This window comes from Hyaena hyaena, unplaced genomic scaffold (genome assembly GCF_003009895.1).
Source record: "Hyaena hyaena isolate Hyena2069 unplaced genomic scaffold, ASM300989v1 scaffold_32, whole genome shotgun sequence".
Classification (NCBI taxonomy): Eukaryota; Metazoa; Chordata; class Mammalia; order Carnivora; family Hyaenidae; genus Hyaena; species Hyaena hyaena.
The window spans coordinates 1,568,747-1,582,601 of record NW_024080663.1 but is presented as its reverse complement, the minus strand read 5'-3'; the positions used below and the strand labels follow the sequence as shown (position 1 = coordinate 1,582,601).

Sequence of the window (13,855 nt, the reverse complement as noted above, 5' to 3'; positions counted from 1 at the left end):
AACTCTCAGCAATGATTATTCATTTGCTATCGATAACAATCACATTTGAGAATTTAAATTATGAATCACCTGTACAGATGTTACCTTTTCCAAAGGACTTTCTACGCGAGGAATGCTGATCATTGGCATCTGTGCCAGGTGATCCATGTGCATATGTTCATTTTCGGGTTGTCGTCCTTTGAAATTATTTACCACACACACAACCTACAATTTTAGGAAAAAAATACAGTTGAAACAAAGCCACACTCCTCATGACTATGACCCTTTGAGTAGCTTAATACATCTAATCATAGTAATAAAGTACTAAAATCACTGAATATCACATATGTAACTTTACATCCAGATTTATCTTGCATAAATTTTAATAATTATTCCAGTGCAAATGTGTTCAAGAAAATTTCTCAATTAATGGGCAGCTCAGTTAATAATGACAATTTTATTTTTCCAAAATTTTCATTAAATTAGGTTATAGTCAATGCTCAAATCAATCCATAAATAACATCACAGCCTTATACAAATTCATAGCAAGCTAACCTTTCCCTAATGTGGCTAACCTACAACTTCATTTAAATGCTAATTATTTCTATTGCTTCAAGATCATTACGTTCATAATAAACCTTCTACAATTGGCACTTTCTAATTTAGTAGCATCCCTTTAATTAACCTAGTTTATTGTCTCTTATTGTATCCCATGTATACTTGGCATTTCAACAATAGCTTACTGGAGTTACCAGTGAAATAGAATTCCTTTTACATAAAGGAAATTGACCCTTGTTTCAACTGATTATACCACACAGGTGACAGCATTTGAACTAAATCAGAGGTTGTCATACTTCAGTGTACATAAAAATAAAGTCCCAGCACTGTTAGAAATGCACATTCCTAAGCCTTCCTCTAAAGACTCCAATTTTGTAGATGAAAAGGGGGCCTAGGAGTTGCCACGTTTTGAAATATATTCTAAAGGCTTCTAATGCAGATGAATCACACTTTAAGAAATAGTGAATTAAACAACAGAGGAAAGTTACTTGCTATTATTTGCTTATATTACTCAGTGGGTAAGGTATTCTTCAGCCTTTTCTTCTGGGTTTTATAGTCTATTATCAAACCAAAATACAGAATTTACTTGAAGTTATCACCTAAATTTTTTTAAATTTTTTTTTTATTTTGAGAGAGAGAGAGAACATGATCAGGGGAGCGGCAGAGAGAAAGGGAGAGAGAGAGACTCCCAAGCAGGCTCTGCACTGTCAGCACAGAGCTGACATGGGACTTGATCCTGAGAACTGTGAGATTAAGATCTGACCTGAAATCAAGAGTCGGATGCTTAACCAACTGAGCCACCCAGGTGTCCTCTAATATTAATTTTTTAAAAAAATAAATGCTTACTATATAATTACACATTTACATTGTATATTTTCACAGATGTTCCACTGGAAAGCTTTTCTTTAGTATAATTACAGATCAAAAGCACAGATCAAAGCTTGATAATTTGATACATCAACTTTATCATGCCATCAATATCTTTAAAGTAAGGAATAGTCCAGGCTTGGAGATAGGTACTTGATAAATCCAGTATCAAATGACGACCCTATAAAAAACTAATAGTGATGGTTCTAGAGGAAGGGTCAAAATTTGGACTGCAAGGGGCACACAGTACTTTTTTTTTGTTTTTTTTTTCCCCAGTGTTTATTTACTTTTGAGAGAGACAAAGTGTGAGCAGAGAAGGAACAGAGAGAGAGGAAGACACAAAATCCGAAACAGGCTCAGGCTCTGAGCTGTCAATACAGAGCCCTACATGGGGCTTGAACTCAAAAACCGTGAGATCATGACCTGAACTGAAGTCGGATGCTCAACCAACTGAGCCAACCCAGGGACCCCTTTCTTTTCACTTTTTTTTTCTTTCTTTCTTTTTTCTACATAGTACATATTTTTGGCTTTGCTGGCATGATCTCTGCAGCAACTTCTCCACTCTACTGTTTTGGTGTGAAAACAGTCATTGGCAATTTATAAACTAGCAGACACGTCAGTGTTCCACTATAACTTAAAAAAAAATAGATAGCAGGCCAAGTTTTACCTAAGGGCTATAGTTTGCCAACGGACCACTGCCTAGAGTACAAAGAATATAATATCAAGAAGTTTCGCCAATAACAACATAACAAGCAAGCAGTTTCACACTAACTTCATGAAATGTATACACACGTTTCCCTTTTCATTAATGTTCTAAATTAGTGAAAAATTGGGCAAAACTGCTACAAATTCTTGTGAAGTGAAATTTGTCGAAATAATTACATACATAGATATATGGAAGTCATGAGATGAAGAAAAGTTCATCCAGAGTTAATATAGGCTTCTGAAATGGATATCATTGCTTTTTCCATTATTTAGGTTTGGTAAACTCTTTGAAAGGTTTTATCAGTTATCTCTTTGCCTTAATTGAGGGTTAGGACAACACCACTGCAGCAGCTGAGAATTCATATGCGAACTATTTAAACACATAGTAGATATTCATTAAATAGTATCTATTAGCATAATGATTATTCTTCATTACTGTTATTATTTAAATTATAAGGGAGGAAATTGCCAAATCTTCCTTGGAATCATATTCAAATATTTAACAAGTCTTGCTTGCTAACATTCACAAGTATGGAACTATTTTCCTATTAGAAAAATGCTCATAGGTAAAAACTCATAGGTAAAAGAGATTTGATTTTTGATCCCAAGTCTGCATGTTTTTGGACTGCCTCTGGGTCTGGGTTTTCTCAATTCTTAAGTGGAAAAGTTGCAATATCTTATCAAGTTAGTCCATTCTTTTGGTTCTCAAAGGTATGAAAAATTCAGCAAATGTTCAAAATGAAACCCAAGATCTTCCCATCTTTTTTTTTTTAAGTTTTATCTATTTATTTTAAAAGAAACCGAGACAGTGTGAGTGGGGAAGGGGTGGAGAGAGAGGGAGAGAGAGAATCCCAAGCAGGCTCTGCCTTGCTCGCGTAGAACCCACGAAGGGCTCGAACTCACAAAACCCCGAGATCATGACCTGAGCTGAAATCAAGAGTGAGCCACTCAGGTGCCCCAAGATCTGCTCTAAAGCTTGATTTTTTTCTGGGTCCTCTCAAGAACACCACCCCCACATGTCCACTTCCTTAACTGCACAAGGCTGAAAACAGATGACCCTTCACAGCCCCTATACCAGTCACTCAATTTGATCAATTTTCCTTCTGAAAAATTTTGATTTCTTATATCTGCTTCGTTCTATCTCCATCACCAACTCCAAAGACTAAGCAATCATCACCACTTTCCTGGATTCCTGCATAGCTTTATGAAGTCTCCCTAAATCCAGTCTTGGCTCCCTCCAATCTATTTTTAGGGTGACATCAGAATGATATTTCCAAAATGCACATTGGTCACCCTCCTTAAAACCACTGTGGCTGAGCTCCCCATTTCTCTGAGTGTAAACTCTGCCCACCTTTGCAGCCTTCCTTCTTTGTGCTTCCCAAACATCTTCTGTTTCTTTTCACTCCATTTTGTTTGAAATATTCATCTCCACACTCTGGGCACCATATTCTACTCATCTGTGGTATCTTATCTCAGTTTTACTTCTTCAGTAGTTTTCTCTGACCCCAAGCTGTTTTTGTTTTTTTTGATCACCTCAATCGCTCATGCTTTTCATCAAAGCACCCATTTCTAATGAAATTAGACCTCTGTTAGCATAACACCTTGGTTGACATAATCTCTTCTAAGGTTGTAAGCTCTATGAGAGCAGAGATGCTGTCTCTGTTTTTTTGCTCACCATTGTATTCCCAGTGCCACAGTGAATGAATAGATTAATAAATGAGCATGTGTCCAGGCCAAAAATTCTCACGTTTTCTGCTGTTCCTATATAATCCAAAAGTGACATTCCTCTGAAACATTTTATTTTTACATTAGTGGCTTCCATGTGTATGATTCTACCCTGTCCTACTAAAAGGACACTAATAAGTCACCACTGCTCATATATTTTTGTGTTCTTTTTCCAGTAGTGATAATAATCTTATCTGTTTGTGGTCATTTTCCCTCTTCCTTTGTGGCTAGTAAAACATCTGTGTTGCATGGGGTTAAATGCATGGACTCTGGGGGTCAAATAGGGCTGGGCCTTAATCTTCGGCTCTCTGATTTAGTCACTTTGTGAGCCTGAGCAAGCAACTCAACAAAACTAGACTTCTTCCTGAAAAATGAGGACAACAATACCTACATCCCAATGTGCTGTTGGGAGGAATAATTGAGTTAATGTAGTAAAGACTACTGCAATAACTCTTATTGTTATTATTACATTACACATGGTAACATGACAAGTTCTTGCTATGGCTCAGTAAACTTGAACTACATGACTCGACGCTGTGCATCTTTTTTGAAAACACTCTGAAGCATACATTTGTATAAAATAGTATTAGCCAATCTACACCTTTTGTTCAGCTAACATTTGTTTTGTATTTTCTTAAGCACGAGGATTCTGTTCTCTAACTTTAAAGAAAATGCACACGGAATGAGAGTGATAAGCAGGACAGAATATAATTCCTTATTAGAATGTAACAAGCCAGACTTCAAATGCAGTGGAAATTCAGGAAAAATGGAGAACCAGGTAATCAGGGACACTTTCTGGGCAAGTTGGCACGTGTTTGAGAAAAATTTCAAGTGCAAAAAGGCTTTGAATAGTCATCAAATGTGAGGACCAAGGTCGCTGGGTGGCTCAGTTGGGTGAGCATCCGACTTTGGCTCAGGTCATGAGTTCACCCAGTTCCTGATCCCACAGTGTGCTCACATCAGGCTCCCTGATGTCAGCATAGAGCCCACTTTGAATCCTCTGCTTCCCTCTCTCTCTCTGCCCCTCTCCTGCTCAAGCTCTCTCTCTCTCTCAAAAATAAATCAAATATTTAAAGAAAAAAGCGAGGACTATGATAACCAGCGTCGTCTTCTCTGCACCACACACTTGACTGCACTTCTGACATATGAGATTTCCCTTAATCCTCAAAAGAGGTGTGGGAAGCAATCAAACAGTTCCCCATTCATTCATTCATTCATTCATCCATCAAATATTTCCTGAGAACCCCCTATATACCAGATTCTGTACTGGCTACATGGAGAAGAAACAAATGAATGCCTTCTGCATGTGCAGCTTACGTTCTAGTCGGTTTGACACCCACAAAAACAAAAATATTGTATATGGTATATAAAAGTCAAAACATACTATGGAGAAAAGTGAATGGGGAATTAAGAAAGAATTCCTTGGGAAGGGAAAGACATTTTAAATACAGTTCAGGAAGGCCCCACTATGTTAGAAAAAATGAAGAGCTAAAGTGTGACCTGTTTAAGGTCACACAGATAGCATGTGGCAAAAGCAGGATTCAAACCTCGGTTCACATGACTCCCAGAACCCTGTTTTGTTCTCTAAAATATACAGAGGAGGGGCACCTGGTTGGCTCCGTTGCCCAACTTCAGCGGCCATGACCATGATCTCATGGTTTGTGAGTTGGAGTCCCACATTGGGCTCTCTGCTGACAGTGTGGAGCCTGCTTAGGATTCTCTCCCTCCTCCTCTCTCTCTCTGCTCCCCCCACCCTCTCTCTCAAAATAAATAAATAAACTTTAAAAAAATAAAATAAAATAAACAGAGGAATGGTCATTCTTGCTGAGGCAAACATACAGACTGGGCAGAACCTTCTGTGACAGAAAGAAAACTGAGTGGAAATAAAGAACAGAATTCCACTGCAAGGAGGGAAAAGAAGAAAGAGTGCAGACAGATAACAAGCTCCTGGAAGCCCGGTGGAAGTGTCTGGGTTTAATGCTGCAGGAATGAGGGTTGTTTTGTTTTGTGTTTTGTTTTGTTTTTTTTGTCTCGTTATTAGAAGCAGATTATGTTCTAATGAGGAGAGAAGCAGAATGGGAGGTATTTGGAAGAGAGTCTGAAGTGAGGCAGGTAGGAACTGAGAGATAGAAGAGAGATCAGAGGCACTGATCTCGAAAATTGAGAGTTTATAGTCAGAATGGCCAAGAAATAAGATGTGGGGGAGATATTTTGTAGTGGCAACAAACTGGGACCAGATGAATCACCGGGCATGGGGGATGAACGACAAGAATGAGTCAAAGGCAGATGCGAGACATTGGGTCTGGGTGACTAGGGGATGTGGATGCCTTTAACTGAAACACAGAGGCTGCAAGTAGGTTAGTGTTTATTTATTCTGGAATCATTTCAGAGTCCTGCACACACTGCAGAACTGGAGACACCCCAGGATACTGCAGGCCAGAGCTGTATCGCTGCACAGAATAAATGTTCTACTTGCCCAAACAAGGACCCCGGGAATCATCACGGACTGCTCCCTCTTCGACTCCCTCATCTCTAGTGTGCCATTGAGCTCCAAACTTTCCACCTCCACAAACCTCTCCAATAGCTCACACAAGCCCGCTTTGTGCCATCTTATTTCCCTGTTCTGTACAACGTGCCTCCACTATCCGCACCCGGAGTTTCACTTTCCAGCAAACCTATTTTCAAAGCACAAATTGTACCATAGAGTAAAAGGAGCTGAAAGGAAGCCAACTATCATTTATGGAACTGATGTCAGTCATTCATGTAGCCATTCATTGAACATACACACTCTTTCATTTCAACTTTTAAATCCTGATAAGCTTTAAGGAGGCTGTTACTGGCCTCATTTAAAGAGGAAGAGGGCTGCCCGGGTGGCTCAATCGGTAAAGCATACAACTCTTGGTTTCAGCTCAAGTCATCATCTCACAGTTCGTGATTTCAGGCCCTACGTCAGGCTCTGTGCTGGCAGCATGGAGCCTTCTTGGGATTCTTTCTCTCTCTCCCTCTCTCTGCCCTTACTCTGCTCATGCCCTCTCTCACTCTCTTTCAAAATAAATAAATAAACATTAAAAAAATAAGTAGGAAGAACTTGAGGATCAGAAAGGTTAAGTAATTTGCTCAAGGCACAAACTGAGTAAAAAAAGAAGCTGGGATTCAACCAGCTTTAATTCCCTTGAACTCTGACAGTGACTCTCAATTCTAACCTACAAGGCCATTCAGGACATCTGTCCAGTGTTTTTATATTTCCACTCTTGTCACTGACACTTGACAACAGGTATCACTCCAGGATGCCACCTCCCCTCATGTGTGCATGCTGTGCCCAGGCCTATGATACACAAAGAGCTCCATGAATGCCTCTTTTACAAAGCATTTTATACTGCTTCTATACACTGTGCTCTTTGCCCGTCATTCCTTTTGCCACCGCTTAGACCTCTACTTTACGAAGCTTTCTTTTTTAAAAAATGTTTATCTCTTTATTCTGAGAGAGAGAGAGAGAATGTGCATGTGTGTGCACGTATGCAAACGAGGTTGTGGGGGAGGGCAGAGAGAGGGAGAGAGAAAATCCCAAGCATCAAGACACGGGACTTGATCCCATGAACCATGAGATCATGACCTGAGCTGAAATCAAGAGCTGGATGCTTAAGATTGAGCGACCCTGGTGCCCCACAAACCTTTCAAGTTTATGTATCACCTCCCTTTCCTAACGGTCCCTAATCCCAACAGAGATCTCTTGAGTATACACACTGATATCATTACATTTAACCCTCTATAAACCCCTCTGTGTCTATCTTGTTCCACCCAGCTGTGATCTTTTTAAGTACATGGGCTCTATCCTTTTCATGTTATTTATCCCCAGCACCAAGCACAGTGCCTGGATTATAGCAAGAGTGCAGTAAACGTTTATGTTATGAAGGAAGAGAGGAAGGGAATATTTGATGGAATAACTTACTATGGTCTGACCCCTGGACCAGACTATAACTCCCACGGGAGACAGATCATGTTTATCTGAGCCTCCTTGCATCCCCAGTTCTTGGCACAGTGCTTCGCACCTGTAGACACTCACACTCAGAAATGGTTGCGCGTGAATGAACAAACGCTTGTTTAGTTACTACACTTAAAGCATTATTTTCACGTGACCTTTCCATAAGTTCATTTTCTAGGTGTCTGGGGATGTCTGCGGCCCACTGTGGAATGTTTTGAATATGTGCAGTAGGTGGGTCTTGAGCCCAAGGGGGATCCACAGTCCTGCTCATTCACCACATGCTTCTCAGATAGGGAGGAAGGGACTAGAGTTCTAGGTTTGCTCTTGGAAAGTGTCAAGCTAGTCACTGGAAGTGAAGGGGAGTTGGCACCAGCCACAGAAAGATAAAGCAGGGACACTGATGAGATGCCAGTGAAGATGTTCTGCACCCATGAGGCTGAAATGCAGTTACATGGGACACTAGTGCTTTGAAATTTTGATGCTTGGTGTTTTCATAAGATTTATGTAAGGTGTTTGCTTCGTTTTGTTTTAAACAGTTCAGTCTGTTTCTAACTGTGGTGCAAGGAAAAGGGTCTGGCCCAAGCCTGGGCCCCGGTTTTCCTGAGGCTATACGGTATCTCTGGGAGAGAGACTGGGGTGGGCCTAATTCTCGCAGGCACCTGGGGAACCAAAGGACATCAGGAAGAAAAGCAGCACGGAGTGTGGGGTAGGGATGAGGTCATACTCACCACTCTACCACAGGAGGTTCTACAGAAAAGAACCTGCTTAAAATGCCCGGCACACAAAATTGTTAGCTGGGAAAGGTTCATACAAGTTTTCGCTTACTGGTTATAAACTAGGGAAAGGAGCTGAAGAAGAGAAGTTAAGCGTAAGAAGCAATTTAAATGTAATCAAAATGGAAATAAAGTGTTTTTTTCTAGTCTAATGTGTCAATGCCAAAATATGTTTTGATTTATAGTCTACACATTTTCCATCTGGGTTAAATGTTATACACTCACACTTATAATGGATTGGTTATTTCTAAAGCCAGACTAAAATATATTTTCCAACAACCAAAACCTGCAGTCATAGTCCAAGGAGATTTTATAATAGGGCTGGAGATGGCATGCTTACTTCATTAGACATCACTACATATTGTCTTCACTACCTGGCAAAATCTGGCTTGAGATGGTATTGTTTTGGAAACCATCCATGGACTTCGAGATACTGAAGGGAACCAAGTCATCTATCAAATGAGGTTTACCTGTTAGCAAGTGCTCTGCATGGTGGTTCAGGAAGAGAACTGTGATGGGACTCGGAGGTACTTTAGAATGTTCTAGATACTCCAGGATGAGAGGTGACCTGAGTAAATTTTTAAAATATCCACGCAACCCAATCTTGAAAACCATCCGAGGACTGAGCATTTCAAACCTGTTCCATTTTATATGAAAATATTTTGCGGGGCACCTGAGTGGCTCAGTCGGTTAAGTGTCCGACTTCGGCTCAGGTCATGATCTCACGGTTCGTGGGTTCGAGCCCCGCGTCAGGCTCTGTGCTGACAGCTAGCTCAGAGCCTGGAGCCTGTTTCAGATTCTGTGTCTCCCTCTCTCTCTGACCCTCCCCTGCTCACACTGTCTCTCTCTCTCTCAGAAATGAATAAAAAATATTTTAAAAAATATTTTGGGGTGCCTGGGTGGCTCAGTCAGTTAAGCGTCTGACTTTGGCTCAGGTCATGATTTCACAGTTCATGGGTTTGAGCCCCGCGTCAGGCTCTGTGCTGACAGCTCGCTCAGAGCCTGGAGCCTGTCTTTGGATTCTATATCTCTCTCTCTCTGAACCTCCCCTGCTTGCGCTGTCTCTCTCTGACTCTCAAAAATAAATAAAAAACATAAAAAAAATTAAAAAAAAAAAAGAGTCACATGCTATTAAAAAAAAAGAAAGAAAATATTTTGTTCACCTTTAAGTGTAAAATGTATAGATTTTTCATCCCCAAATATGACTTTAGGCAAGATGAATGAGGGAGGAGGAAGAAATGAATGATTTCAAATAAACATATTATAATGTGATCTAACACATTTAGACAAACCTGTTGATTCACACTGGTATTATAGGTGATTATAAAAGTTAATTAAAAATGCAATGAAATCCAAATAAATTTCTACTTACCAGAAATACTGCTATAGATATGCCAACCAGAAAGCCTGCTATCACATCAGACCAATGATTTCGATATTCTGCTACTCTGTTGAGTCCAGTAAGAAAGGCCAGACACATTAAGCCCAAACATAAAACGGGCTTAGCAAGTCTTGTTCCTTTGGCTTTGATTGTGTTGGTAATATACATCTGAAACATTAAATGAAAAACATAACTTTTCATGAAGATATTTTCTTGATATACATCTGATATATTTGTATGTACACATATATATTTATAGCTATACCTATGCCTATAGGGTTCAAATAATTAACTGTAGTTTATGAATTTTGGAAGACGTTTCTTAGAAGTAGAATTTAAGAATGATGATAATTTCGGGTGCTTGGGTGGTTCAGTTGGTTTGGCTTAGGTCCTGACTTGCAGTTCGTCAGTTCAAGCCCCATGTTGGGCTTTGTGCTGACAGCTCAGAGCCTGGAGGCTGCTTCAGATTGTGTGTCTCTCTCTGCCCCTCACCCGCTCATGCTCTGTCTCTCTTTCTCTCTTAAAAATAAACAAACAAGGAGCGCTTGGGTGGCTTAGTCGGTTAAGCGTCCGACTTTCGCTTAGGTCATGATCTCGCGGTTCGTGGGTTCGAGCCCCGCGTCGGGCTCTGTGCTGACTGCCAGCTCAGAGCCTGGAGCCTGTTTCAGTCTGTGACTCCCTCTCTCTCTGACCCTCCCCTGCTCACGCTGTCTCTCTCTCTCTCCTAGAAATAAATAAAACATTAAAAAAATTTAAAAAAAAAATAAATAAATAAATAAACAAACAAAAAAAAGAATGGTGATTATTTCATTATACTTACCTGATATTTACTAATGGTCAATTCTTATGTAATATTAATCATTTAGAAACACTGAGCACTCATATTCTAAGTGGTTTTGTTCAACTTTTAATATAGCTATTAAACTATTAATATTTAATGATTAATGTGCCTATTGTTTTATCTGAATTTACATCTTAGATCACTACTGTTACAAGGGGCAAACTGATGAACGAGTGTTTTTAATGCTTACATTTTGTATGCTATTTTGGGATAATGCATAATTGATAAGTCAGCTGATTGATAATATATAATGTAACATATATTATTTTATGTACTTATATTTTTATATAAAATAATATACATTGTTATATAATATTTATATTTTATTAATTTATTAACATGCATTTTATATAAAATATATACCTTATATTTTTATATAGAAATAACATAAAAACATATAAAATATTTTTATATGTTTATATATATCAAATATACGCACAGTTGATTTTCACTAAGTAGACAGTATTTTGAAGAAGGAATTTGAGCCTCAGTGCAGGGCCAAGGTTTGCTTTTATGTTATCAGAAATTGTGAAATTACTTTGCTTTAACTAAATTTTATCAGCCAAAATTAGGACAAGAAAGAAACTTAATTACAATCGGGGAAATGTCTCCTTAAAGCAAACAAAACAAGGACTAGATACCTACATTTGTGGTGTCTTCACATATGCTAATGAAGAGCATATAGTACCAATTGACTGCACTAAATGAAATGTTCTCAAGTTGCAAGTCACCACATTCAAGAATAATTTGTTCTTTCTTCCATTCTGATTTATTGTACAGCTCAATCGCTGATGATTTAAACCTTGTGTTACTACATAAGCAAAGCTGCTGACTGCAAGGGAAGCGTGTCAGTTAATACGTCAAGTCGGTAGTAAAGTAATTATAAAAGAGGTAGCTTGGATAGTACAATACATTTTTATGGTGTTAATGTCAGTGGGTATCTAACACTGATGATATACTCAGAAGAAATACTTAGAGATGCATTTAATCACTTGCCTATTGTCCTATGTTGAATAAAAAAAAAAACAAAAAAAAAAAAACAAAAAAACAAATACACTTGCCTAAGAGATTAAACCAAACATCAGCGCTTAAGTTTTTACTTCACAGCAGTCATTTCAGAATGCTATGAAATCTAGTAATTATCTCCCCCCCTCCCTTTTTTTTTCTGGGCAAAGTTTGCAGCCCTGTTAGCTGCCAGAAGAGGCTGCATGAATATTTAAACAGCCAATGTGATTCAAGCCTTCTATCTATCCAAGTTCTAGCCCTCTGCAATCTCTCTGAAGTCCCAATATTCTAAGGAAAAGAAAAAAAAGCTGAATTGTTTCATCTTGGGCCTGCGACCTTCAGAGCTGGGTCTGTGTACTCTAAGCCTGTGCTTGGAAGAGCTGAAAATTTTAGTTACAAAAGATAACACAATATGAAAGAGAGAAACAAGAAGAGACGAGAAAGAGAAAATGGTGCTTTGCCACCCCGAGAGAAGGTATCAAAGAGCTGTGCCCACACAAATAACAAGGCAGGGATATCACGCTACTTCAGGTTTCCAGTGATGCATTTAGTGGAATAATTCCTTATTTGACTACTGCGTATGAATAGGGAGTGAAATTTGGGCTGTTCGTGAGATTTTCTTTAACACAGCTTTAAGGTTGATTAATTATTTCTTACTTTTGCATTTCTTCACATCTGTCAGAACTCTAAACATACTCTATCCTTAATAAGACAAAATAATGTGGAATGATAATTGATCAGTATTAATATTGCTAATAATCATCGTAGCTTTAATTTCATGAGTGATCACTGTTCAAGGCAATGTTCTAAGTATTTTACATTAATTATCTTATTAAATTCTCAAAATAGCCATATAAGTCAGATCTCATCATTTCCCTCATTTTATAGATGAAAAAACTGAATTGAGATAAAGCTTATAATGAAGAAAACACAATTTGATATGGGGGTGGCACTGCTGAGAACAGAGAGTGTAAATGAGAAATAAGGCACCTCTTAGTGTCTCTTTCTTCTTCCTTTACTGCTTTCTTGCATGGAGGAAATGGCCAATGGACATAAGCTGAGTATCAGTGAATGCACGAGAAGGGAAGTCAAAAATAAGAGAAAGAAGGCTGCTGTAGTATCATGAGGTGAGGCTACATCTGTACTCTGCTATTAGGGAGAAAAATCTTCCCCTTCATCCTCAAAGACCATCTCAGATGCTTGTCCAAGTTGTGTAGGCTTAATCTATAAGCTTGGGCGATGCCTCTCTGAAGACCCTTTAGAGTGTTTGGTCTAATCACTCTAATGACTCAGCATTGGTTATAAGAAGCCCAAAGATATAATCTAGCCTGGATTTGGCTCTTCCTCCACCAGATCCCCACTTAATGTCCAGACCCAGAACGGAAGAAGACTGAATTTTAAAGGTGATGGGAAAAGGGGAGATTTGTTTAAATACATTCAACTTTAAGGCAGGTTATAACATTGCTTTATAATAGATTTTTTTTTCCAGAGCATAATCTGTTGGTATGGATGTCACAAAGGAAAAATTAGAGAGTTTTCACTTCTACTCGACAACTCTTTGGTACTTTATGAATGTAAGTGCCTTTTAACCAGTCTAATTGTGTTATTACAGAAAGTCTATTATTCCTAATTTGCAGAGGAGGAAATTATGGCATAAGAATCTATTAAGCAAGTTGGATATAGTACAGAAATTGATTATTTATGCTCTCTTGGTTTTTAATTCACTTATGAAACATCTAGTTAACCAGATGTCAACATGTAGCTAAAATAAAACACAAACAGAAGACTATGATTTGAGCAAGATGAAATCCACTCAGTCCTTAAGGTCAGTGGATGTTCACTACTATAAAGGTGCCCTCATTATTTAACCATTATTAGCAGTCTTTGTTCATCCATTCCAGGAGTATTTATTAGCACAAAGATGCAGAAACCAAAGCTGATCATTTGCTCTCTGCTAACAGCATGAAAGATATTCTTCTATACTTTTCTTCTTGCCTATACAAACAGATACAATAACTGACACACATATAAAGGAATTT

General features: G+C 38.6%; 1 protein-coding gene across 2 annotated transcripts in view; it reads right to left on the bottom strand.

The window, feature by feature from the left end:
* Nucleotides 1–13,855, bottom strand: part of PLPPR5 (phospholipid phosphatase related 5) — a 125,967-nt gene that overhangs the window by 31,512 nt on the left and 80,600 nt on the right. The window contains exons 4-5 of one of the 2 annotated variants that reach the window (XM_039228459.1): nucleotides 9,962–10,138; nucleotides 70–204 (exon numbers count right to left, since the gene is read on the bottom strand). In XM_039228459.1, coding sequence (XP_039084390.1) covers nucleotides 70–204; nucleotides 9,962–10,138 — 312 coding nt within the window. The remainder of the gene's footprint in view (nucleotides 1–69; nucleotides 205–9,961; nucleotides 10,139–13,855) is intronic. The other variant, XM_039228460.1, reaches the window with a different exon arrangement.